Source organism: Eubalaena glacialis, chromosome 4 (assembly GCF_028564815.1).
Source record: "Eubalaena glacialis isolate mEubGla1 chromosome 4, mEubGla1.1.hap2.+ XY, whole genome shotgun sequence".
NCBI classification, from domain to species: domain Eukaryota; kingdom Metazoa; phylum Chordata; class Mammalia; order Artiodactyla; family Balaenidae; genus Eubalaena; species Eubalaena glacialis.
Window position 1 is genome coordinate 118860983 of NC_083719.1, and position 26894 is coordinate 118887876.

Below are 26894 nucleotides of genomic sequence, written 5' to 3' on the forward strand. Positions count from 1 at the left end.
GAGAGCTCTACAAGTTTACTTGCTAGTTTCTATGTATATTTTGATTTGTTTCATTAGCCCAGAAAATTCCTTTGGGCAAAACTTTGTGCCTATTAATGTATGTTCTGAAAAATTATGTTTCTGGCTAAAGAGTTCTTTCCTCGAAATATTGAAGGAGGTTCACTGCATCTTTAAGTTTCTGCTCTTGGGCTCCATTATATTTGTCTTTGAGAAGCTGGGAAACTGTAGATTTGGTTGTGTAAGAACATAGAGTCTCTCTCCAAGAACTGTTCTGGCCTTTGATTGTTTCCTTTCATCATTTTCCAGAGCCTTCTCAGTCATGGTGTCCATGGGTTGGCTGCCAATATCTGGCCCAATTTGTTGCTAAAAATGTCAGCATCTGGAATGCAGAGATCATTCTTCCCTAACTTCTGTGTAAGGATAAATAAATCACACTAAGCCCAAGACACTTTAGTTAGTAACCTTTTACTAATTTTGCAATGAGTAAAACAAGGAAGGCAATACAGTTTTAAAATCTTGCTGTTTTAGAAAACAAACTTCTTTTGGAGAAAATATTAAGTGTGGATGTAGGAGAATACATATCCTAATATAGACTATCTAAAAATAAAGATGTGGCCTTTTTATTTTCAATTTTGAAAAATATCACTACCTCTTGTGTCTCTTAAATTTAGTCTAAATTAGATACTCATGTGACATTTTTCCAGTGAAATTCCAAGAGCCCAGTGGTTTTTTTGTTGTTTGTTTGTTTGTTTGTTCATTTTGGCCATGTGGCGTGGCACGTGGGATCTTAGTTCCCCGACCAGGGATCAAACCGCTGCCCCCTGCAGTGGGAGCACGGAGTCTTAACCACTGGATGGCCAGGGAAGTCCAAGCCCAGTGTTATTTTATTCAAAATATATTACTTGCAGCTGAGTTGAAGGTCTTTTAAAAGCCCATATTAAAGGTCTTTTTAAATCCACATAATACATAGATGCTTCAGTAAAAGAGGAAAAATAAGGATGGAATAAAATATGTCTTTCAAAATTCCAAGGTTTCTGCTAAATATTCAGAGTGCAATGGATAGGAAATGGGATAGTCCAATTTTTTAAAGTCTTGCTTACACTCTAAAAGTTTATTTTTCCTTTTAGTTTTTTTCATCCTCCAGTCAAAGGGCAGTTGCTCTTCTATATGGCCTGTGAAATTATCAAGTGGTCAAGATGTACTACAGAAGTAGTGGAGGGATGATTTGTCCCCTTTGTGATACTTCCTGACTAGCAAACGGAAAGCAGATAGGTTGGGAATACTACTTGAATATCCAGGATAGCTTGGATTCTACTGTATGTTACAATTAAGCAATATGTAGATGTAATTAATTAAATGAACATAGCAATTTCTCCTTTTCATAGTTACAATGTATAATGCTTAACTATTTCCTTGACAATAAACTAAGACTTAAGGAAAGGTTGATCAGGTTAATGAGAAGAGAAAGTTCAAGTATTATCTAGGAGTGCAGTAACTGGTTAGGACTCTGGGTGCCGCTGTTCACCAGTCTGGGAGATAAAGGCAGCGCACGCGCACGCGCACGCGCACACACACACACAAACACACCGAGGGGAAAACAAACTTCTTAGAACCTCCATCACTGCCAGATTGAAAACAGACTCCCTGAGGCTGCCCAGATCCTACTTCAGGACCCCTTTCTGCTCTGAATTCTCCTGAAAATTTGGTTAATTTAGACTCAGAAGAGCAGAGAAACAATACTGTTGGTGCCAGACTGGGAGAAAACTACGAAGCAAAAGAGCAATGACGATTCGAGTGAAGGTGCTCGGCTGCCGCAGGCTGGTCTTGCTGTTCCTTTTTCTGGGGCTGTTGTTGGAAGCCCAGGCTGGGAAGATCCGCTACTCGGTGCCAGAAGAGACAGACAAAGGTTTCTTTGTGGGCAACATTGCCAAAGACCTGGGACTACAACCCCAGGAGCTGGCGGAGCGGGGAGTCCGCATCGTCTCCAGAGGTAGGACTCAGCTTTTTGCTCTGAACCCGCGAAGCGGCAGCTTGGTCACCGCAGGCAGGATAGATCGGGAGGAGCTCTGCGCTCAGAGCCTGCAGTGTCTGGTGAGTTTTAACGTCTTGGTAGAGGATAAAATGAAGCTTTTCCCTGTTGAAGTGGAAATAATTGATATTAATGACAACACTCCCCAATTCCAGTTAGAGGAAGTAGAATTTAAAATGAATGAAATAACCACTCCAGGTACCAGAATCCCTCTACCTTCTGGGCAAGACCTTGATGTGGGTATGAATTCGCTCCAGATGTACCAGCTCAGCTCCAACCCTCATTTCTCCCTGGATGTGCAACAGGGATCTGATGGGTCCCAACAGCCAGAGATGGTGCTGCAGAATCCCCTAGATAGGGAAGAAGACGCTGTCCACCGCCTCCTCCTCACCGCTTATTGATGGGGGCAACCCAGTCCGTTCAGGAACCCTCCGAATTCGAGTTCCGGTGGTGGATGCAAATGACAACCCTCCAGTGTTTACTCAAGCACGGTACCACACGAGTGTCCCTGAGAACGTGCCGCTGGGCACTCGGCTGCTCACGGTAAAAGCCACGGACCCAGATGAGGGAGCCAATGGGGAAGTAACATATTCGTTTCATAATATAGACCACAAAGTGGCACAAATATTTCACTTGGATTCTTACACAGGAGAAATATCAAATAAAGAACCTCTGGATTTTGAAGAATACACAATTTATCCAATGGAAATTCAAGCTCAGGATGGTTCAAGCCTCATGGCCAGAGCTAAGGTGCTGGTCAAAGTTCTGGACATAAATGATAATGCCCCAGAGGTGACCATCACCTCTGTCACCACTGCAGTCCCAGAAAACTTTCCTCCTGGGGCCATAATTGCTCTTACCAGTGTGCACGACCAAGACTCCAGAGACAATGGTCACACTACGTGTTCCATTTCTGGAAATCTACCCTTTAAATTAGAAAAGTTAGATGATAATTATTACCGTTTAGTGACAGAAAGAACAATGGACAGAGAACTTACCTCCCAGTACAACATCACAGTAACAGCAGCAGATCAGGGAACTCCGACTCTATCTACCGAAACACACATTTCACTGCAAGTGACAGATATCAATGACAACTCCCCTGTCTTCCTCCAGGACTCCTAATCCACCTACATTCCAGAAAACAACCCCAGAGGTGCCTCCATTTTCTCTGTGACTGCCCACGATGCTGACAGCAATGAGAATGCACGAGTCACTTATTCCCTGGTGGAGGACACCATCCAGGGGGTACCTCTATCCTCCTTTGTCTCCATCAACTCAGACACTGGAGTCCTGTATGCGTTGCGATCCTTCGACTATGAGCAGTTCCGGGACCTGCGACTAAGAGTGATGGCTCGTGACAGCGAGGACCCGCCGCTCAGCAGCAACGTGTCACTGGGCATATTCGTGCTGGACCAGAATGACAACACACCTGAGATTCTGTACCCCGCCCTCCCCACTGACGGTTCCACCGGTGTGGAGCTGGCACCCCGCTCTGCAGAGCCTGGCTACCTGGTGACCAAGGTGGTGGCTGTGGACAGAGACTCGGGCCAGAACGCCTGGCTGTCCTACCGCCTGCTCAAGGCCAGCGAGCCAGCGCTTTTCTCGGTGGGGCTGCACACGGGCGAGGTGCGCACAGCGCGGGCTGTGATGGATAGAGACGCGCTCAAGCAGAGCCTGGTTGTGGCGGTCGAGGACCACGGCCAGCCCCCTCTCTCTGCCACAGTTACTCTCACAGTGGCGATGGCTGACAGCATCCCAGATGTGCTGGCCGACTTGGGCAGCATGGAACCCTCCACCAACCTGGACAACTCCAGCCTCACGCTGTACCTGGTGGTGGCGGTGGCCGCGGTCTCCTGCGTCTTCCTCGCCTTTGTCATTGTGCTTCTGGCGCTCAGACTGTGGCGCTGGCATAGGACGCGTGTGCTCCAGGCTTCAGGAGGAGGATTAGCGGGCGTGCCCGTCTCTCACTTTGTGGGCGTGGACGGGGTGCGGGCTTTCCTGCAGGCCTATTCCCACGAGGTCTCGCTCACCGCGGACTCGCGGGGGAGTCACGTGATCTTCCCGCAGCCCAACTACGCGGACACGCTCGTCAGCCAGGAGAGCCGTGAGAAAAAGGATTTTCTATCAGCACCCCAGTCTTTACTTGAAGATAGAAAGCAAACATTTTCTCAGGTAAACTTTGTGTAGTAAATTTATCTAGGTAAAAATAATTTCTGAGTTTACTTACTTGCTTTCGTTCTTTACTACTAACAGTTCTCTATTTCCCATATATCATTGTAGCTTTCTATTTACAAATCCTGGGAAATCATTAAATGTTTATATCCGAGTATATTTATCATTGTTCTTTCATTGAAAAGGAGATTGTAATTAATCATAATGTAGGTGGGTGGGATAAAGAATTGTGGAAAGAGCACTGCATTAGAAACAAGGAGATTTGGCTTCTAAAGTTTTCTTGCTTGCTTCTGGCCAAATAATTTTATTTTTCTGGCTTTACCATTCTCTTATCTAGCAAGGATTGGGTTTGACTAGAAAAGGTCCACCAGTATTAATGTGACTAATACTGTTTTCAAATATCCTTACGTTATAAACATCTCCTAATTTATCCTTAAATTTAATGTCGATGTCATCTGTCGGGGTGCTGTTTTATTTGGGGACATTTGAAAAGGTAAAGATTGTCTAAAGTAGTATTTTTAAGTTGTGTTAATATAAAATTATGGAAATCTAGGTAAGCTGCAAATTTAAACTCTCTTAGCCCTTTGTTTAGTCATTTATTTTGACATGTTTTATGCATGCTCAAGAATACATCAACTGTTTTAAGTAACTTATGAAATTAATAAAATGAATGACAGAAAATTTTCTGTGCAACTTGAGAAATAGTTTGAAGCCTCCTGATTTGTATATTATGCCTGTAATGTAAACAACTAACAAAAATCAAGTATATATTCCATTTTAATGTGTGTAAGCTCTTCACAAGAAATGCATCATAGGGGAGTAAATCTATGCTTTGATATACTTACTCTGCTCCAATAAATTAAAGATACACATATAAAATAAAAAAGAAGAAAGCAGAAGCATAGTCAGGCACAAATAAAAGATAAATAGCTAAACGGACCGAAGATGGGACAGAAAGTGGTGAGCCAGGCTAAAACTAAACTGGGAATTCTAGTCTTGGACTTAGATGAGATTGTTCAAGCAGTGTAATAGGGACAAAGGGGCTTCGGGCTAAACAAGGGACCTGAGCCAGGCTTACTGCTTGAATCCAAAATAAGCAGTTAGGCCCCTTGTCTAGTTAAAAAGGGGGGAAGTCACATAAAAACATTACCTACCAGTTCCCATGGTCATAACTTGTTGCAAGCTAAAGACCAAGGGAGTGAGGTGGACACAGATGCTGGCTTCAGAAAATGAACACTAAGTCTCTCAGACCTGAGCTGTGATATTCAGAATACCACTGCTGCATACCGTTAAAGTGCCATTAAAATACCTAGTTATGGCCTGGGACCTGGAGAATTCTGACACTTACTTTTGCTAATGAGAATTTTCTGCCAACAAATTATTATTTTTTAGGTAATCTTTATTTTCTCTGATGGCTTTAAAAAAATTCTCTCATTCTTGCTGTATGTCTAAGTGTGGATTTTTATTTTTATTTTCTGTTTGGTACCAAGAGTATACTCTCAATGCCATAAGTTGTTACAATTTAAAATTTTCTGAACTTTTATAATTTAAAACTTTGCTTCTGTGTATATATAAATGACCTTTTAACCTATTGAAACACCAAGATTGCCAAGTTGGTTGATTTTTTTAAATCCATCTATTCTGCTGACAAGATACATGCTTAAAATAAAATTATACTGAAATACTGAAGATAAAGATGTCAGTAGATACGCACACACACCCTACACACAAGAAAGCAGTCATGTCAATATTAATATAACACCAAAGTAGTGTTTAAGGCAACAACATTAGTGGTGATTTTTTTAATGAACTGATCATACTTATAAAAAGAACAGACAACCAAAAGGATATAAAAATCATGAGCTCCTATCACCAAACAATATAGCTTTGAAAATAATACAGATTATTTTCAAATCTGAAATTTGGAAGAGATTTTAACACAGTTCCATAAGAAATAATACATCACACAGGCAGAAAATTACTAAGCACACAGCATATTTGAATAACAGAATCTATAAGCTTGATCTGACAGATTTGTTGGGTATTTGTATACACAACAAATATAGAATAGCCAATTTTTACATGAACATATGGAAAATCGACAACAATTTACTACATAGTCATCACAAAAAAGGTAGAGCAAATTTCAAAGTACAAATAATATACATGCCTTATGTAGTTAAATCACAAAGTGGCTGGTGAGGAAAATAGGGAGGGATTAGTAAAAGGGTACAAACCTTCAGCTGTAAGAGGAATAAGGCCTTAGGACCTAATGTATAGTGTGAGACTACAGTTGACAACACTGTGTTGTATAATAGAAATTTGCTAAGAGTAGAACCTAATGCTCTCACACACACACAAAAAGGTAAATATGTGAGGCGATGGATGTGTTAATTAGCTCAGTAGAGGAATCCTTTCACAATGTATACATATATCAAATCATCATGTTGCACACTTTAAATATCTTACAATTTTATTTGTCAATTATACCTCAATAAAGCTGGAAAAATCGCAAAGCAAACATTTTAAAATAGTAAAAGGAAACAGAAAAGTTTGGACATTTAAATCTACACCCCTGAATTACTCTTGGATTTAAAAAATCACAATGAAATAAAAACTACAAAAATTAAAATATTACTTATTAAAAATTGTGGAATGCAGAGAAAAGAATATTTAGGGGTAAATCTATAGACAACTGTAAGAATTTCAAAAAGCAAATGATTTAAAACAAGTGAATTTAGCTTGCCACTCAAGAAACAAAGCAAGAAAGATATAATATTAGCATAAATTTAAATAAAATAATAGGAAAAGTAACAAAGGGTATAAATTATTGAAATGCAAACAAGGAAGAATTATGATGATGAAGCAATAGAAGGCGACACCAGTGGGGAGAAAATGAAACTTCTGTGAAGTCCAGTATTGGGACTAATATCAGCTTGTCAGATGGCATGATTAAAATTCGTTTTAGAGATCTTAAAAGAAAACCCCAAATTCTGATTATAGACAAAGACCTGGAAAAGAGAAAGGGAAGGAAAAGCAAGTAAGACTAGGAAAAAATAAAACAGCTTAATACGAAGCAAGAAGCATGAGTGGGAAATAATATACAGAGTAAAACCAGATGTTGTCAAAGACAAACAGAAATCTTTAGAGAACTACAATAAGGGATGTCGAGCAGTTATTTAATGAGACTCAAAAGTATCAAAACAATGTTGAAGAAAAAGTTTTAAAAAACAAACTAGAGGCTCTACTAGAAAACATGGTGAGTTAATATCAATTGTTTCCAATAAATATTTCATCAGTGTTCTCAGAGGAATGGGTTAAAAATGAAAAAAGTTCAATGGGGAAGAAGCCAAAAGGCATAAAGACTGAAATGAGACCAGAAGTGTGCAATCTCGCTCAAGAATGTTGATTCAAAATTGTATCTACTATATATGTAATATTTATAGCTTATGACTAAATGGGGTTTATTACTTAGGGATGCAAGAATATTTCAATATAAGAAAATCTAATAATATAAAACTTCATATTAGGAGATTGAAGATAAAAAGCCATATGTTCATTTCAATAGAGGCATAATAAAGGTCTTGAGAACATTCAACACATGATTAAAATCTTTTAGCAAACTGGAAATTTAAGGAAACATCCTTAACCTGATAAAGAGTATCTATCAAAAACTTATAGAACTACCCAAAGCAATCTACAGATTCAGTGCAATCCTTATCAAAATCCCAATGCCTTTTTTTGTATAAATAGAAAAAAATCCATCCTAAAATTCATATGGAGTGTCAGGGGACCTCAAGTAGCCCTAACAATCTTGAAAAGAACAAAGAACAAACCACCTTCAGTTTCCTTAATGTTCATGCTGCCTCTCACCTCCAAGAATTTGTACTAAGGTTCTAGAACACTACTCCAGCCTCTTTCTTGATCCAGTCATCCCCTTTAGGATCCAGCTTCAATCTTGTCCTGGAAAAGTCTTTCCTGACCCCCAAATCTAGGCTGGATACCCTTCCTATGTATTCTCCCATTGCCCAGGGTTTCCAACCATCATAGCAGTTACCATACTCTATTAAAATACTCTGTTTACTTTACTATGTACTCCCTTATCCTGTAAGCTTCCTGAGAACAGGGACTGTGTTCATCAGGTGCACCATTTCTACCTCCAGCATCAATCAGGCAAAGTGTCAGGCCTTAATTGGGTAGTCACCCAATTAAATGTCCAAAAATTCAATAATTTAAATACAGGTTCTGGGGGAAAAATACAGGTTTTGAAGTTCAATACTAAGCCATTAAGCACATAAATTTAAAATACATAACATTAGAATATAATGTAGCTAATGTTTTTAGATTAATCTTATTGTCTCTGAATATAAAATAAGAGGTTGAAGATGTTTGGCATAAGGGCAGAGGCTGCCTTGATTAATGCCTCCAGCGTTCAATGATACTTTCCTTGCAACTACTATCAAGGTCACATTCATTCACATCATTCTTATTCATTCTGAAAAAAGACTCCTGACTTGAGAGAGCTACTTCTAAGGTATCTTAGAACTGTAAGATTCTTCAAAACAACTTGAAAGTCACAGGGGCAACAAATAATAACTTGGGTTTACCTGAAAGAGTGCAGAAATTACTTAGGCCTCTGGGCGTCGCTGTTGACCACCTAAGAAGTAAGCCTGTGAGACATCCACTCCAACATTACGGCTCGCATAACACAAAGGGCTAGGCGTTTGGCCCGCAAGCTTCGGAACGGCAAAAATATTAAGTCCAGCAGCCCACTACTCTCCACAGTTACCTGGGTCCCGTGAATGCTGGTCACCTCAGACCCTGAGGAATAAAGATTGGAATCCCGCCCTGGATGCTGGAAGTTGCCTGGGAGAAAAGACTGCAGCTCAAGAAATGGCGGCTCTGCTGAAGTTGCCAAACCGCGGAAGGCTTGCCCTGCTGTGCCTTCTTTTGGCGACCCTGTGGGAGGCTGGAGCTGGGCAGATGCGCTATTCTGTGCCAGAAGAGATCGAAAAGGGCTCATTCGTGGGTAACATCGCTAAGGACTTGGGGCTGGAGCCCCGGGAGCTGGCGGAGCGCGGAGTCCGCATCGTCTCCAGAGGTAGGACGCAGCTCTTTGCTCTGAACCCGCGAAGCGGCAGCTTGGTCACCGCGGGCAGGATAGACCGGGAGGAGCTCTGCGCTCAGAGCGCACGGTGTCTGCTGAGTTTCAACATACTCCGGGAAGATAAATTGAGTATTTATTCAGTAGAGGTGGAAATAACAGATATTAACGATAATGCCCCTCGCTTTGTAGTAGAGGAACTGGAGCTAAAAATCAGTGAAATGACTACGCCAGGATTCCGGATCCCTCTGAAGAGCTCGCATGATGCAGACGTCGGAGAGAATACCCTCCAAAGGTACGAACTTAATTCAAATGACCACTTCTCCCTGGACGTGCGAAGCGGAAAAGATGGGAATAAGTATCCGGAGCTGGTGCTGGAACGCGCCCTTGACCGTGAGGAAGAGGCCGTTCACCATCTCGTTCTTGTGGCTTTGGACGGGGGCGACCCTGTCAGATCTGGCACCTCCCGCATCCGCGTGATGGTCCTGGATGCGAACGACAACGCGCCTGTTTTTACACAGCCCGAGTACCTTGTAAATGTTCCAGAGAATACGCCCGTAGGCACCCGGATACTCACAGTGACCGCCACTGATGCAGATGAGGGATACAACGCTCAAGTGGCATATTTTCTGGAGAAAAATCCTGAAGAAACCTCAGAGGTATTTGAGCTTAAGTCATCATCCGGAGAAATAACGATCACAAAAAGCCTAGATTATGAGGATGCCAAATTCCATGAAATTGATATTGAAGCTCAGGATGGTCCAGGCCTTCTGACCAGAACGAAGGTCATTGTCACTGTTCTCGACGTAAATGACAATCCCCCAGAATTTTACATGACATCTGCTACCAGCTCGGTTCCTGAAGACTCTCCTCCAGGAACCATAATTGCACTTTTCAATGTACATGACAGAGACTCTGGGCAGAATGCATTTGTCACATGTTCACTCCCGGAGAACCTTCCTTTCAAATTAGAAAGGTCAGTGGACAATTACCACCGACTGGTTACAACCAGAGTCCTTGACAGGGAACAGTTTTCCTTATACAACATCACTGTGATCGCTAAAGATGGAGGGAACCCATCTCTGTCCACAGATGCTCACATTTTGCTGCAGGTGGCAGACATCAATGACAACCCTCCCACCTTTCCCCACACATCCTACTCTGCCTACATTCCAGAAAACAACCCCAGAGGTGCCTCCATCTTTTCCATGATGGCCCATGACCCCGACAGTGATGACAACGCCCACGTAACCTATAACTTGGCTGAGGACATCATTCAGGGGGCACCTCTGTCCTCCTACATCTCCATCAACTCTGACACTGGCATCCTCTACGCGCTGCATTCCTTTGACTATGAGCAGTTTCATGAACTGCAGTTGTGGGTGACAGCACAGGATGGTGGGAACCCACCACTCAGAAGCAACGTGTCTCTGAGCATATTCGTGCTGGACCAGAATGACAACGTGCCGGAAATTCTATACCCCGCCCTCCCTACCGACAGTTCCACGGGTGTAGAGCTGGCACCCCGCTCGGCAGAGCCCGGCTACCTGGTGACCAAGGTGGTGGCAGTGGACAGAGACTCGGGCCAGAACGCCTGGCTGTCCTACCGCCTGCTCAAGGCCAGCGAGCCGGGACTCTTCGCGGTGGGGCTGCACACGGGCGAGGTGCGCACAGCGCGGGCCCTGCTGGACAGAGACGCGCTCAAGCAGAGCCTGGTGGTGGCGGTCCAGGACCACGGCCAGCCCCCTCTTTCGGCCACGGTCACGCTCACCGTGGCAGTGGCGGACAGCATCCCCGAGGCCCTGGCCGACTTGGGCAGCATCAGGACCTCTGCCAACACCGACGATTCAGGTCTCACACTCTACCTGGTGGTGGCGGTGGCCGCGGTGTCCTGCGTCTTCCTCACCTTTGTCATTGTGCTGCTGGCGCTCAGACTGTGGCGCTGGCATAAGTCGCGTCTGCTCCAGGCTTCAGGAGGCAGGTTAGCGGGTGTGCCCGCCTCCCACTTTGTGGGCGTGGACGGGGTGCGGGCTTTCCTGCAGGCCTATTCCCACGAGGCCTGGCTCACCGCGGACTCGCGGGGGAGTCACGTGATCTTCCCGCAGCCCAACTACGCGGACACGCTCGTCAGCCAGGAGAGCTGTGAGAAAAAGGATTTTCTTTCAGAACCTCAACTTATACCTGAAAACAAAGAAGAAACTTTTTCTCAGGTAAACTCTCTTCGCAATATACCTGTGAGCTACTTTGCTAAAAGAAATAAATTTACCTAATTACTTAGCTGTCTCCACAGTTTACCATACCTTTTCTATTTCCCATATTTCTTTGAGGATATATTCAATTTTTAGGAAATTAGTCCTGGTGAATTATTTCTTAGTAGTTCTAAGTGTTCACACAGTGTAAACAGGAAGAGGAGCTAGAATCATTGTGTCATGAGTATAAATCAGGAGTTAGTAAGTGAAGGTGATATTTAGGTTATCAAAAGAGCGCTGCCTTGGGAACTGGCATGTCTGGTTTCTCATACTTCTTTCTCATCCCTGAGGAAACCATCTCATCCACCTGGATCAACAATTCTTTCTTAGAAATATAAATGTTGACTTTCATGTTTCCCCAGATGCCTCCCTCCTTTAAAATTTAAGGCTTTTATGTTTATTTATATTTGTTTATGAATAATGAAATACTTTAGTTGTTTTCTTCTCACTCAGTCTTAATATTTTTCCTTCAGTTTGGCAGTGAGATTCTTCATTTTTCTTGATTTGCATGATCTTCCCTATTAAAAGGTGCAAATTTAGAAATATATATGCTTCACCGTGTTTCAGGAGGGTATGTCATGGAATCTCTGTTTAGTTAAAAATCTCATTAGCCTCTAAAGTAGCTCTTTGTTCCTTTAAGAAGTGATTGAGTTATCATTTGCTCTATAATACATGGTTTGTATAATAGTGAAGATGTTTCTGTTCCGTGTTACTTTTTTTAAAAAATTTATTTATTTATTTATTTATTTATTTTTGGCTACGTTGGGCCTTCGTTGCTGCACACAGGCTTTCTCTAGTTGCGGTGAGCAGGGGCTACTCTTCATTGTGGTGCGTGGGCTTCTCATTGTGGTGGCTTCTCTTGTTGCAGAGCACGGGCTCTAGGTGCACGGGCTTCAGTAGTTGTGGCTCGTGGGCTTCAGTACTTGTGGCTCGCGGGCTCTAGGGCGCAGGCTCAGTAGTTGTGGTGCAAGGGCTTAGTTGCTCCGTGGCATGTGGAATCTTTCCAGACCAGGGCTCGAACCGTGTCCCCTGCATTGGCAGGCGTATGGCAGGGATGTCCCCCCCTATTACTTTTATTTTTTCTCATATGTGCAAACCACATTGCCTTTTTATCTTTAAAAATAATATATATCCTCAAGGGATTCAGAGACCATATCAAATTATTGCCCCTAAAGATTCTCCTTTTACATTTCTCTTCTCAAAGTTTCCTACTCACAGCAGCTGTTAAAAATGTTTCCAATTCCTCAACCAACATAAGTCCCCCTTACAACCAAGTTTTCCTTCCCCATTCCTCTTCCCATGTTGGCTTTTAGTATGTTAGTTATATATTTAATAACAGAGAACAAAAAATATACTAATATTATATATAAATGGGATCATCTTTTATTTGGAAATAATCATGTACTAAGTCATGTATATAATGGTATTGTCATTCTTTAAGGTGCTGTGATTCTTTATTGTTTAAAGGCATTGGAGGGAGAATTGATCTGAAACAATGCATTCCATTGTCTTACTACTGTTACATAATATTCTTTGAGATAAAGTTGGAACTCACTGTGGAATAATATGTCATAACATTTTGCAGGTAAATAAAGTATGAACTGAGGAAAATTGAATACAAAGTTCCTTTTAGTGCTTATAGTAACTCTTCCTGAAAATAAATGCCTTATACATAGGTATATAATGCATCATGATTGAAGTGACAAATGAATTCCTATTTCTGTGCTTGGAGAGGAAAACAAATACAGGAAAAGGGTTTCTGGCATATAAAACAAAACTTTATCTCTACTAGTTTCAGCTTTTCAGTCCTTAAAAACATCTTCATACTCTAGATTTAGGCAAAGTGGACTACTTTCAGTACCCTGAAATTCTGTGGTTTCTCTCTCACATCTAGGCATTCCCATGCTCTCCTCTCTCACATCCAGGCCTTATCCCTGATCCACTCCTCTCATGTTTTTTGGGGAAGCCTTTGCTAACCTCCAAGGCCAGGTTGGAGGCCCTCCCATTGCCCTTGGCTTCTCCCATTATGGTAGTTATCTCAATGCACTGTAATTCCTTGTTTGCTTTTATAACCTTATAACTCTGTGAAGGAAGTGGCTGTGTTCATATCGTTCACCTTAAATCCCCAGATTTTGTCGTACACTCAATTATATGTGTGTTTAATGAATGGGTTAAGTGGAAAATATTGAAACCAAGATGTCAGGCTATCAAGGACAAATTTCAAGAGGCATGCCCTATAAATCTGGCTGATATTTCTGTGAGGTTCTTAAACTTTGTCTGAACATTTCAAAACAGTAACTTCAGCATGTTTGAAGCAATATTAGTGATCTTAAGATTAGCTCATGGCTTCCCAAGGAAGATAACTTGAAGTCACATCCTTTAACATATAGCGATTCAGTTATGTGAAATAAAAACTGATCCCATTACCTCTGATAAAAAGAATTTCAGGTGCTGAGAAACAAAGTCTGGCTTGGGTTTGTCTAAGAGGGTGCAGTAAACGGTTATGCCTCTGAGCGTCGCTGTTCACCACTCAAGGAGGAAAACGCCACTGAAGAGCTAATCCATTTCCTTGTTTCCAAAGAGCAAAGAACCAGCAAATCACACTTACAAGATCCGGGGCTGCTCCAAAGCTCACCCTTTCAGTCAGCCAGCTCTGTAACCTATAAATTAGGCCCACGAAAGGGTTATTTCCTTGAGAAAATAAGACTGAAGTCCGTCGTGAGACATTGGTACCCAATTCAGAGAAAATAATTCACCGAAAAGGAAATGACCAATTACCTGAGATTCAGAAATGGCGGAGGACTGGCCCTGCTGTACACGCTTCTGGGGACGCTGTGCAAGACCGGATGCGGGCAGATCCGCTATTCGGTGCCAGAGGAACTGGAGAAAGGCTCCTTCGTGGGCAACATCGCCAAGGACCTGGGGCTGGAGCCCCAGGAGCTGGCGGAGCGGGAAGTCCGCATCGTCTCCAGAGGTAGGACGCAGCTCTTTGCTCTGAACCCGCGAAGCGGCAGTTTGGTCACCGCGGGCAGGATAGACCGGGAGGAGCTCTGTGCTCAGAGCGCGCGGTGTCTGGTGAGTTTTAACATCCTGGTTGAAGAAAAATTGAAAATTTTTGAAGTAGAAATAGAAATTAAAGACATTAATGACAATGCTCCTGATTTTCTAACAGAGGAATTGGAAATAAAAATTGGTGAACTAACGGTTCCTGGAACTCGATTTCCACTTAAGACTGCATTTGACCCAGATGCGGGCATGAACTCTCTGCTGAACTATCAGCTCAGCCCCAATGACTACTTCTCCCTGGCTGTGAAGAGTGTCTCTGATGGGGCCAAGTACCCAGAGCTGGTGCTGCAGCAGGCTCTTGACCGTGAGGAAAAGAAAGCTCACCAGCTTGTCCTAATTGCTTCTGATGGTGGCGACCCTGTTCATTCTAGCAACTTGTGCATCCAAGTGATAGTGCTGGATGCAAATGACAATCCACCAGTATTTACTCAGCCTGAGTATCGAGTAAGTGTTCAGGAGAACTTGCCGGTAGGCACCTGGCTGCTCACGGTGAATGCCACTGACCCTGATGAGGGATTTAATGCTCAAGTATCCTATGTACTAGATAAAATGCCTGGGAAAATCGCTCAGATTTTTTATCTCAACTCAGTGACTGGGGATTTATCAATATCACAAAGCCTAGATTATGAGGATGCTACTTTCTATGAAATTAAAATTGAAGCACAAGATGGACTAGGTCTCCTTTCAAGAGCTAAGATTCTGGTCACAGTTCTGGATGTGAATGACAATGCCCCGGAAATTACGATTACTTCTCTCACAGGATCAGTCCCAGAAGAGGCTACTGCTGGAAGGGAAATTGCCCTTATCAACGTGCATGATCGGGATTCTGGGAAAAATGGGCAAGTCACAGTTCTTGTTCTGGGAAATATGCCATTTAATTTAGAAAAATCAATAAACCGATATTACCGCTTAGTGACAGCCAGATGCCTGGACCGTGAACAGGTGTCCGAATATAACATCACTCTGAGAGCTACAGATGGGGGAAGTCCGCCGCTGTCCACAGACACACACATCACCCTGCATGTGGCGGACATCAATGACAACCCACCTGCTTTCACTCATGCCTCCTATTCTGCCTACATTCCTGAAAACAACCCCAGGGGAGCCTCCATCTTCTCTGTGACCGCCCAGGACCCTGACAGCATTGAGAACGCCCACATCACCTATGCACTGACTGAGGATGCCTTCCAGGGGGCGCCTCTTTCCACCTACATCTCCATAAACTCGGACACTGGAGTCCTGTATGCCTTGCGCTCCTTCGACTATGAGCAGGTTAGAAACCTGGAACTATTGGTGACAGCCAGTGACAGTGGGAACCCTCCACTCAGCAGCAACGTGTCTCTAAGCATATTCGTGCTGGACCAGAATGACAACGCACCTGAAATCCTATACCCCACCCTCCCCACCGATGGTTCCACGGGCGTGGAGCTGGCACCTCGTTCTGCAGAGCCTGGCCATGTTGTGACCAAGGTGGTGGCAGTGGACAGAGACTCGGGCCAGAACGCCTGGCTGTCCTACCGCCTGCTCAAGGCCAGCGAGCCGGGACTCTTCGCAGTGGGGTTGCACACGGGCGAGGTGCGCACAGCGCGGGCCCTGCTGGACAGAGACGCGCTCAAGCAGAGCCTGGTGGTAGCGGTCCAGGACCACGGCCAGCCCCCTCTCTCCGCCACAGTCACTCTCACAGTGGCAGTGGCTGACAGCATCCCAGACGTCCTGGCCGAATTGGGAAGCCTCAAGCCCTCAGCAGACCCTGACGACTCAGGCCTCACACTGTACCTGGTGGTGGCGGTGGCCGCGGTGTCCTGCGTCTTCCTGGCCTTTGTGGTCGTGCTGCTGGCGCTCAGACTGCGGTGCTGGCACAGATCGCATGTGCTGCAAGCTTCGGGAGGTGTACCAGCGGGTGTACCCGCCTCTCATTTCGTGGGCATGGACGGGGTGCGGGCTTTCCTGCAGACCTATTCCCACGAGGCCTGGCTCACCGCGGACTCGCGGGGGAGTCACGTGATCTTCCCGCAGCCCAACTACGCGGACACGCTCGTCAGCCAGGAGAGCTGTGAGAAAAGCAAGCCTCTCCTGATATCTCAAGATTTACCTGAAATGAAAGGAGATCCCAAGCAACTTCAGGTGAGCTTATTTCTTTCTTTGAACATTATAAAGAACAGTTATGCCAGTGTGGTTATTATAAAGCTTTAACACACATTTATTTGAAAATAAAGCAATGTGGTCGTCATTGATTCTTTTGTTTAAATATATGTTCCTCTCTTCTTCTGGGATTGTGATGCGGCTGCACTTCCTGATCTGGTATGGCTGAGTGGGCCTAGTAAATAGTTCTGACCAATACATTGTAAATGGAAGTATGTGACTCTCTTCCCAAACGAAGTTCTAGTTGCCATTGTAAGAATTACCAGATTTCTAACTTACTCTTTGAAATTGTGACTGTGCCATCTGTCTGGGTGCTTGAATAACTACAGTGACAGAAGAGCCCTGTGGTTGACTCAACATTGATCTGTATACCTGCGATAAGTAGACTTTTTTCATTTTAAATCACTGTGATGAAGTTTGTCACTCCAACCTACCTAATCTATCCTGATAAACAGGCATATATATATATATATATATATATATATATAAAAACACATATATATATATGGTATTTTAGGCTATAATAATATGACTCCTTCCAAGACAGACCAAACTCATTTCATCCTGATGACATAAAAATGATGGGGTAAAAAACACAGACGTTGGTCAAATTCTTTTACCTGGCATGTAGTCCCTACTTTGTATACTTAAAGTGTGTGTGTGTGTGTGTGTGTGTGTGTGTGTGTTTATCCATATGGATTTCGGCCTTTTCTCTGAAGGTGGGAAGCTCAATTGCCTAAACTGTTATGAGCCTTGGAGTGGCAGTTCTTGTCCTTTGGGAAGGATTTTAAAATGTAAGGAGATATGTCTTAACCTGTATGAGAGGTTTCCAGACCATCCACTTCAACAATGGAATAGGAGTCCTACAACTTTCTTGGGCTAGAAATTGTTGGCACATTTTGAAATTTATGAAATTATTTTCATCCATAAAATGGCACCAGAGAGTCATCCAAAATTAGGCCAAAATAGATTTCATTAGGTCTCAAACAAAGGAATACAGCTCTCCTTCAGTGTGTTAGGAAGAGGTACAGTCAAAAGTGTGAGACAAAAGGGCCTGAACAAAATAACTCAAAGCAGAAAAGTGTATATTCTCACTCAAACCTGCAAATGCATCACAGAAAAAAGGCACATTACCTTTGGAATATTTTTTAGGAAAAATCTTTACAATATTAATATACCTTTCCTTGTAATGAGAAAAAAAATTAAATGGCTAGGGTCAGGGGATCTTTATATGTTCAAAGAGAATTTTCTAAGAATTTCATATAAAACATAGCCTAGGTGGCTCAGTCATTAAGAATCCGCCTGCCAATGCAGGGGACACGGGTTCGAGCCCTGGTCCGGGAAGATCCCACATGCCTCGGAGCAACTAAGCCTGGCACCACAACTACTGAGCCTGCACTCTAGAGCCTGTGCTCTGCAATGAGAAGCCCACGCACCGTGGCGAAGAGTAGCCCACACTCTCCGCAACTAGAGAAAGCCCGCGCACATCAATGAAGACCCAATGCATCCAAAAATAAATAAATTAATTTAAAAAAAAACATAGCCTACATATACCCTGGGAAAATGCACAGAGTACAAAGGCATCTACTTGTATGGATTATAAGAAGTTTCAGACATCCCATTTTAACTAAAAAGGATTTTTAAAGGATAGGCAAGACTTCATTACATAAAAAAGGAGGAGGGTTTATAATAAAAGGAACAGAAAGTATAAAGGCATGAAGTAGGGAAAACAAGGGAAAGAATGTCTTCAGAAAACAGATAATAATCTGTCTTGACTGGAATGTAAGAGGGGTATGGATTAGCACTGCAAAATAACAGAATAAATTGTTGAGTTTGTATTTAATTTGGTAGTGCATTTGAAATAAAGGTGTTTGTTTTAGTTACCCAAGACTGGTTCAAGGATTACAGGTAAGTTTCAAAATGGAGTGTCTAAGAACTCTCAATTCCTCTCCAAGATTTACCAGTGATCAAATCAAACTCATTACACTTATTAATGGTATAAATTTACTGGAGCTGAGAACTGGCATTAAGGAGTATTTATGTATACAGTCATATAGTAAAGAAGCACTGATTTCAAAGAAATAAATAAGCTTACACAAGATTCAGTTTTATAAAAACATGTGTGTGCTCAAATACTAGATTGGTCTCTTTAACAAAATATCAGGCTCCTCTGTACTTAATGGGAAGATTACCTATGTTTTAAAATGATGAGCAATATATTAAAATAAGTCTAGGGCTTTGACTCACTCCTTTTTTTGCAAAGATTAGACCTTTTTAACCACTAGCAGTAACCTAATTGGTTACATCCATACTAGTCATGCCAGTGTTTATAAATACAGTGAAATCACTGAAGATATTTTTGCCCCCAAAACTGAAAAAAAAAAAGCTGTATGCCTTATGAAAAATATTTAATGAAGAAAGAAGAATAAAATGATGGCAACACTTCAAATATTATGAAAAGCTAGAAAATATCAGATTTAAAGGGAAAATTTGAATAGTTTGTTCTTTCCAACAAATAAAAAGACAAGATATATAGGTTCAAGAGCTTACAGTTTGAGGAATAAATAGTTGGGCAATATTCAGTTTTCTCAGACAACCTCCGGGTGCCACTGTTGTCCAAAGGGAACATAAGGGTTCTCAGTTCTGCAGGAATGATGGGCAGAGTGTTTTCCTGCTTTGTCCTGTGCACATCAGAACGCAGACGCACCTCCTGTGCAACCTCAAGCGCCTAACAAATAAGTCCTACGCTCAAATCACGAAAGTCCAGGGAGCTGTCGTTGATTTTTTTAAACATCCCAGAGACATCTTGAAGAGCAGCTTCCCAAAGAGTTCAAGAAATGCTTAGCAGCTCCAGAAAAGCTGAAACAATGAGAAGTCAGGTACTGCTTCTCTTCCTGCTGTCTTTGTTGTGGAGGGCACTCTCCCAGGAGATCCAGTACTCGATTTCAGAGGAGCTGGCCAAGGGCTTGAGGGTGGGGAACCTGGCCAAGGATCTGAGGCTCAGTGTCCAGGAGTTGCCAGCTCGAAAACTGCGGATTAGTGCAGAGGAGTTTTTCAGGATGAGTGCAGAGAATGGGGATTTGCTAGTGAGCGGTAGATCGAGAGAAGATTTGCGTGAGGAAATCTGAGTGTGCACTAGAATTTGAAACGGTCGCTGAAAACCCAATGACTATTTTCCATGTGAGTGTTGCAATTCAAGATATTAACAACAATGCACCAAGTTTCATTGCAAAAGGCATTGACTTGGAAATCTGCGAGTCAGCCTTACCAGGGGTAAAATTCCCTCTGGATTCTGCACAAGATGCATATGTAGAAAGTAACTCACTGATGATATATTCCATCAGCCACAATGAGCACTTCTCTCTGTCAACAAAGGAAAGTCCCAATGGAAGTAAATACCCAGAATTACTGCTGGAAAAATCTCTGGACAGAGAACAGCAGAGCTCCCGCCACTTAATCCTGACTGCCATGGATGGTGGGGACCCTCCTCTAAGCAGCACTACCCAGATCCGGACACAGGTCCCCGATGCCAACGATAATGCTCCGGTGTTCAGCCAGGACACTTACAGGGTTAGCCTCCAAGAAAATGTGCCCCGGGGAACCTCCGTGCTGCGGGTGATGGCTACTGACCAGGACGAGGCCATTAATGCAGAAATCACCTATGCCTTCCTCAGTGCCCCAACAAGTACCAGCCTCCTCTTCATTCTCTATCCAAATTCTGGTGACATCACAACCAATGGTACATTAGACTTTGAAGAGACAAGTAGGTATATGTTGGGTGTAGAAGCTAAGGATGGAGGGGTACACAAAGCTCACTGTAGTGTTCAGATTGGAATTGTTGATGAGAATGACAGTGCTCCAGAGGAGACATTCATGTCCTTCTCTAGCCAGATTCCCGGGGGCTCAGACCTTGGAACCGTAATAGCCCTCATTAAAGTGCGAGACCAGGATTCTGGGCAAAATGGTATGGTGACATGCTATATTCAGGAAGGAGTTCCCTTCAAATTAGAATCCACCTCCAAGAATTATTACAAGCTAGTGATTGATGGTGCCCTAGACCGAGAGCAGAGGGCAGAGTACAATGTCACCATCACAGCCACCGACAAGGGCAAGACTCCCCTCTCCTCCAGTACAAGCGTCACCCTACACATCCGCGATGTCAACAACAACGCTCCAGTTTTCCACCAGGCCTCCTACGTGGCCCACGTGGCAGAAAACAACCCGCCGGGCGCCTCCGTCGCCTAAGTTAGCGCTTCAGATCCAGACTTGGGGCCCAACGGCCACGTCTCCTACTCCATCGTGGCCAGCGACCTGGAGCCGCGCGCGCTGTCGTCCTACGTGTCCGTGAGCGCGCAGAGCGGCGTGGTGTTCGCGCAGCGCGCCTTCGACCACGAGCAGCTGCGCGCCTTCGAGCTGACGCTGCAGGCCCGCGACCACGGCTCACCCGCGCTCAGCGCCAACGTGAGCCTGCGCGTGCTGGTGGGCGACCGCAACGACAACGCGCCCAGGGTGCTGTACCGGCGCTGGGGCCCGACGGCTCGGCGCTCTTCGACACGGTGCCGCGCAGCCCGGCTACCTGGTCACCAAGGTGGTGGCGGTGGACGCCGACTCTGGACACAACGCCTGGCTGTCCTACCACGTGCTGCAGGCCAGCGAGCCCGGACTCTTCAGCGTGGGGCTGCGCACGGGCGAGGTGCGCACGGCGCGGGCCCTGGGCGACAGGGACGCGGCCCGCCAGCGCCTGCTGGTTGCTGTGCGCGATGGGGGACAGCCGCCCCTCTCGGCCACCGCCACGCTGCTCCTGGTTTTCGCGGACAGCCTGCAGGAGGCGCTGCCGGACCTCAGTGACCACTCTGAGACCCCTGACCCCCAAGCTGAGCTGCAGTTTTACCTGGTGGTGACTTTGGCCTTCATTTCGGTGCTCTTCCTCCTGGCAGTGATTCTGGCGGTCGCCCTACACCTTCGACGCTCCTCCAGCCCCACTGCCTGGAGCTGCTTTCAGCCTGGTCTGAGTTCCAAGGCTGGACCCGTGGTTCTCCCCAACTACAGTGAGGGAACATTGCCCTATTCCTACAATCTGTGTGTTGCCTCGCATTCAACAAAGACCAAATTTAATTTTCACAACGTCACCCCGGAAACAGCTACCCCTCCGGATCTCCTAGGTGAAGATCCTTCTATGGGTATATGTGCCAGTAATGAAGACCCCCAAATCGCTTATGATTCCTCTTTTTCCCATCACGTGAGTTTTTGCAGACTTACTTAAATTTTATTATTGTATTTTATTCTCGATAGTGCATCATTATTTTTGGTCCTTGTTCATTGTTCTAGTGGTGGTAGTGGGAGAGGAGGTATATTGGATGGGTGGAGATTGGTCCCTTGATTGCTCAGTAGTCTTGGCAGTTATCTAATTACTACTCAATTTGTACTCTTGGCATTTCTATATGGTCAACAAATCCTGCTAAAGATAACTTTTTCTTGGATGTCACCACCCTTAGTAATATCACTGCCCTTACTTAGTTGATGTGTAATACTCCTTTTTTTCAAGATTGTAAATGTATTGACAGTTCTTTCTGCCTAAGTTAATGTTCATCTTCATCAAATACATTCTAGTTGTTTATCTTTTTTTCTGCGATGTGTATTTTAATATAGCCTTCCAATAATTCTCTTAGCACTTTTTTGCCTTATCACATGCAGCAAAGACTGCCAGGTTTTACATTTGAATCACTAACTTTGGGTCTTTTTTCCCACTTCAAAATCTGTCAAGAATAATTTTCTTGACCATTCTTAAATAATTTATTTTTATACCCTTTCTACTTTGTCACTAGTATAGTAAGGAATGTAACAAACATTTTTTGTATTCAGAGCCTTTTCCATATTACTTTTTTTAGTATAGGTTTCTGAGAAGTGAGTCAAATTTTTTCAAAATATTTTATTTTACCTCCCAATCCCCGGCAATTTGTGAGCCTTTTGAGGATTGTGAAAAATACCTTTAATCTATTCTCCAAATTCTGAGAATTTTAAAACTCTTAATAGTTAATGGACTTCTGTGTCTGGTCAAAATTTATGAGTAATTTCTAGAAACTAATTATTATGTGAGTAATAATCTAAAGAACTGAGTACTTGCTGCTTTATTTCAAGTTTTCTCAGATTAGTAAATTACTCTAAGTATTCATGAATAAGAAAACTATGAAACATGCAATGATTATATACAATTACTAAAATATTTCCTTTTACTGATTATTTCTAAAATCAAAACTAAAGTAAACTTATATATAATAGTAAGATAATACCTTCTGGATGTGTCCTAATGTGGAAAAGATCACTGAAACATCATTTCCTCTTTACAGTGCTTCAGTTTAACTTTTCTGTCTTCTTACCTTTATTATTTCCTTTTAAGACCAGTTATTTACCCATTGTTTTAGGTTTTGCAGCTGCATTAATGACTCATTCGTTAAGCATTGAAAAACTATTTCAGTGTATACTCTAGGAAAGGCGCTGTTCTAGAGTGAGGACTCACTGTGAACATGATCATCACAGATATAACCTGTGGCCTAGAATCTTCTTATATAAAATTAATGAGCAAATGTCCTTCCCAAACCTATTATCATATTTGCCAAGCCCATCTGCGCAGGGGTAAGACTAACTCTTTGAACAGTAGATATTTTCTTACAAGGGAATTGAAAATTTGCCCCAGATTCTAAAGAGTCAACCCATGTGAGAAAACTTGTTTCTGCATAGGTTGGGACTGGAGCCCAGACCTGTCTTTTCATCCATTTATTCTTTCAGTCTTCAAGTATAACATTGTTCCTGGGAGGGATAAGTATATCCCTTATGCAATACACAGTAGTGAAATTGGGCTATGAGAATAAATAATGCAAAAACTTAAAAAGAGGTAGAAAAATTCTTACCAAAAAAAAAAAATTGTCTCTGAAAAAATAAATTATTTTATAAGTCTTATTGTACAGGAATCTTTGGATCACTTCTGGATTTTCATTGCAAATTGAACAGCAGGTGTTTGACTTTTATCATTTTGGGGAAAAAAGAATAGGGGAAAGAAATGGTGTACGCAAGTGATACTTTATTTACCAAGAATAGACTGCAGTAACAGGTTAGGACTCTGCGTGTCGCTGTTCACCAATCGGGGGAAGAAAAGAACCAGGAAATTCATCCAAACCACAAGATTTCTGCATCACAAAGCACTAGCTCTGGGGCTTTAGAAAGCTTCGAACTGGACCCCCGAGAGCGCCAACATCCAACGGTGAAAGCACATTATCTTGGACCCTGAAGATCCTTGGGATCCTCAGGCCTCCACCAAGGGGACACCCAAGAGCAAGCTATTCCGCCGCGGGGCTGTAATGGCGGCTTCTCCTTATTGCCCAGACTGCAGCCGGCTGATCGGGATCTGCGTTCTCTTGGGGGCCCTGTGGGAAATCCGGGCCGAACATATCCTCTACTCGGTGCCTGAGGAGCTGGAGAACGGCTCCTTCGTGGGCAACATAGCCAAGGACCTGGGGCTGGAGCCCCGGGAGCTGGCGGAGCGCGGAGTCCGCATCGTCTCCAGAGGTAGGACGCAGCTTTTTGCTCTGAACCCGCGAAGCGGCAGCTTGGTCACTGCGGGCAGGATAGACCGGGAGGAGCTCTGTGACAGATCTCCAAAGTGTGTAGTAAACCTGGAGATTCTCCTAGAGGACAAAGTGAAGATTTTTGGAGTAGAAGTGGAAATAATCGATGTTAATGATAACGCGCCCAACTTTGGGGCAGAGCAAAGGGAAATAAAAGTAGCTGAAAGTGAAAATCCTGGGACAAGATTTCCTCTTCCTGAAGCTTTTGATCCGGATATAGGGATAAACTCTCTGCAGGGTTACCAGCTCAGCTCGAATGGTCACTTCTCCCTGGATGTGCAAAGCGGAGCTGATGGGATTAAGTACCCTGAGCTTGTGCTGGAGCGCGCCCTGGACCGCGAGGAAGAGGCGGTTCACCACCTCGTTCTCACCGCCTTCGACGGAGGCGACCGGGTTCACTCTGGCACTACCAGGATTCACGTAACACTTGTGGATACCAACGACAATGCCCCAGTATTCACTCAGCCCGAGTACCATGTGAGTGTACGGGAGAACGTGCCAGTGGGCTCCAGGCTACTCACAGTAAAAGCCACTGATCCAGATGAAGGAGCCAATGGAGAAGTCACATATTCTTTCCGGAAAGTAAGAGATAAAATATCCCAGCTATTCCAGTTGAATTCTCTGACTGGGGACATAACAATATTGGGGGATCTAGATTATGAGGACTCTGGGTTCTATGATATAGATGTAGAAGCCCATGATGGGCCTGGTCTCCGAGCCAGAAGTAAGATACTGGTGACAATTCTGGATGTAAATGACAATGCTCCAGAAGTCACAGTTACATCTCTCACCAGCTCTATTCAAGAAACTTCTTCCCCAGGCACAGTAATTGCACTTTTCAATGTGCATGACAGTGATTCAGGAGAGAATGGCCTTGTCACGTGTTCTATTCCAGATAATCTGCCATTCACACTTGAAAAGACCTTTGGAAATTATCATCGGTTGTTGACACACAGTACTCTGGATAGGGAAGAAGCCTCAGAATATAACATCACTGTAACTGCCACTGACCACGGAACTCCACCATTGTCTACAGAAACACACATCTCACTGAACGTGGCAGACGTCAATGACAACCCACCTGCCTTCCCTCAAGCTTCCTACTTGGCCTACATTCCAGAAAACAATCCTAGGGGAGCTTCTATCTTCTCTGTGACCGCCCATGACCCTGACAGTAACGAGAACTCAAGGGTCACTTACTCTCTGGCTGAGGACACGCTGCAGGGGGCGCCTCTCTCCTCCTATATCTCTATCAACTCTGACACAGGTGTATTGTATGCTCTGCGCTCCTTTGACTATGAACAGGTTAGAGACCTGCAGCTCCTTGTGACAGCCAGCGACAGCGGGGACCCTCCACTCAGCAGCAACGTGTCTCTGAGCATATTCGTGCTGGACCAGAACGACAACACACCTGAGATTCTGTACCCCGCCCTCCCCACCGACGGTTCCACCGGTGTGGAGCTGGCACCCCGCTCTGCAGAGCCTGGCTACCTGGTGACCAAGGTGGTGGCTGTGGACAGAGACTCGGGCCAGAACGCCTGGCTGTCCTACCGCCTGCTCAAGGCCAGCGAGCCGGGACTCTTCGCGGTGGGGCTGCACACGGGCGAGGTGCGCACAGCGCGGGCCCTGCTGGACAGAGACTCACTCAAGCAGAGCCTGGTGGTGGCGGTCCAGGACCACGGCCAGCCCCCTCTCTCGGCCACCGTCACGCTCACGGTGGCCGTGGCTGACAGCATCCCAGACGTCCTGACTGACTTAGGCAGCCTGAAGCCCTCAGCGGACCCTGATGACTCGGGCCTCACGCTGTACCTAGTGGTGGCGGTGGCCGCGGTCTCCTGCGTCTTCCTCGCATTTATCATCGTGCTGCTGGCGCTCAGACTGCGGCACTGGCACATGTCGCGTCTGCTCCAGGCTTCAGGCAGCAGGTTGGCCAGGGTGCCCGCCTCCCACTTTGTGGGCGTGGACGGGGTGCGGGCTTTCCTGCAGACCTATTCCCACGAGGTCTCGCTCACCGCGGACTCGCGGGGGAGTCACGTGATCTTCCCGCAGCCCAACTACGCGGACACGCTCATCAGTCAGGAGAGCTGTGAGAAAAGTGGGCCTCTCCTGATATCTCAAGATTTACTTGAAAGAAAAGGAGAACCCAGTCTTCAACAGGTGAGTCAGATCTTGCCGCACTGAAACGTAGGCAGAGAGCTGCATAAATGTCTCCAATTACATATAAAAGACGCTTCTTTTTTAGTATTCTTTAAAGTGCTTTAAAGTGGAAGGGCAGATGATCCTTCAATAATGATCAATAACAGTTACTACACCTAGTAGTTATTGATTACTTATCCTTTGTAATCTTCATTCAGTTATAGTGTCAGCAGCAATTTCTTAATTTTATACTTCTAACCCTCTCATGTCTTTATTTTTTTATTATTTTTAAACATCTTTATTGGAGTATAATTGCTTTACAATGGTGTGTTAGTTTCTGCTTTATAACAAGGTGGATCACCTATACATAT

General features: G+C 44.2%; 3 protein-coding genes across 5 annotated transcripts in view; all 3 read left to right on the forward strand.

Moving 5' to 3' along the window:
- Positions 1 to 1782: 1782 nt before the first annotated feature.
- On the forward strand, positions 1783 to 4219 carry LOC133090576 (protocadherin gamma-A1-like). The gene is given in 2 exon segments (XM_061188979.1): positions 1783 to 2424; positions 2426 to 4219. Coding segments are annotated over 2 exon segments (2436 nt in total).
- Positions 4220 to 8919: 4700 nt separating this feature from the next.
- Positions 8920 to 26894, forward strand: part of LOC133090991 (protocadherin gamma-C3) — a 165033-nt gene continuing 147058 nt past the window's right edge. Inside the window, exon 1 of one of the 3 annotated variants that reach the window (XM_061189733.1) lies at positions 8920 to 11518. In XM_061189733.1, the coding sequence (XP_061045716.1) occupies positions 9098 to 11518 (2421 nt within the window). In that variant the 5' untranslated portion in view covers positions 8920 to 9097. Of the gene's footprint in view, positions 11519 to 14147; positions 16748 to 24040; positions 26545 to 26894 lie in introns of those variants that run through there. The other 2 variants (XM_061189730.1, XM_061189729.1) reach the window with 2 other exon arrangements.
- On the forward strand, positions 19612 to 22028 carry LOC133090026 (protocadherin gamma-B1-like). The gene is given in 4 exon segments (XM_061188277.1): positions 19612 to 19859; positions 19861 to 21278; positions 21281 to 21328; positions 21331 to 22028. Coding segments are annotated over 4 exon segments (2391 nt in total). The 5' UTR covers positions 19612 to 19632.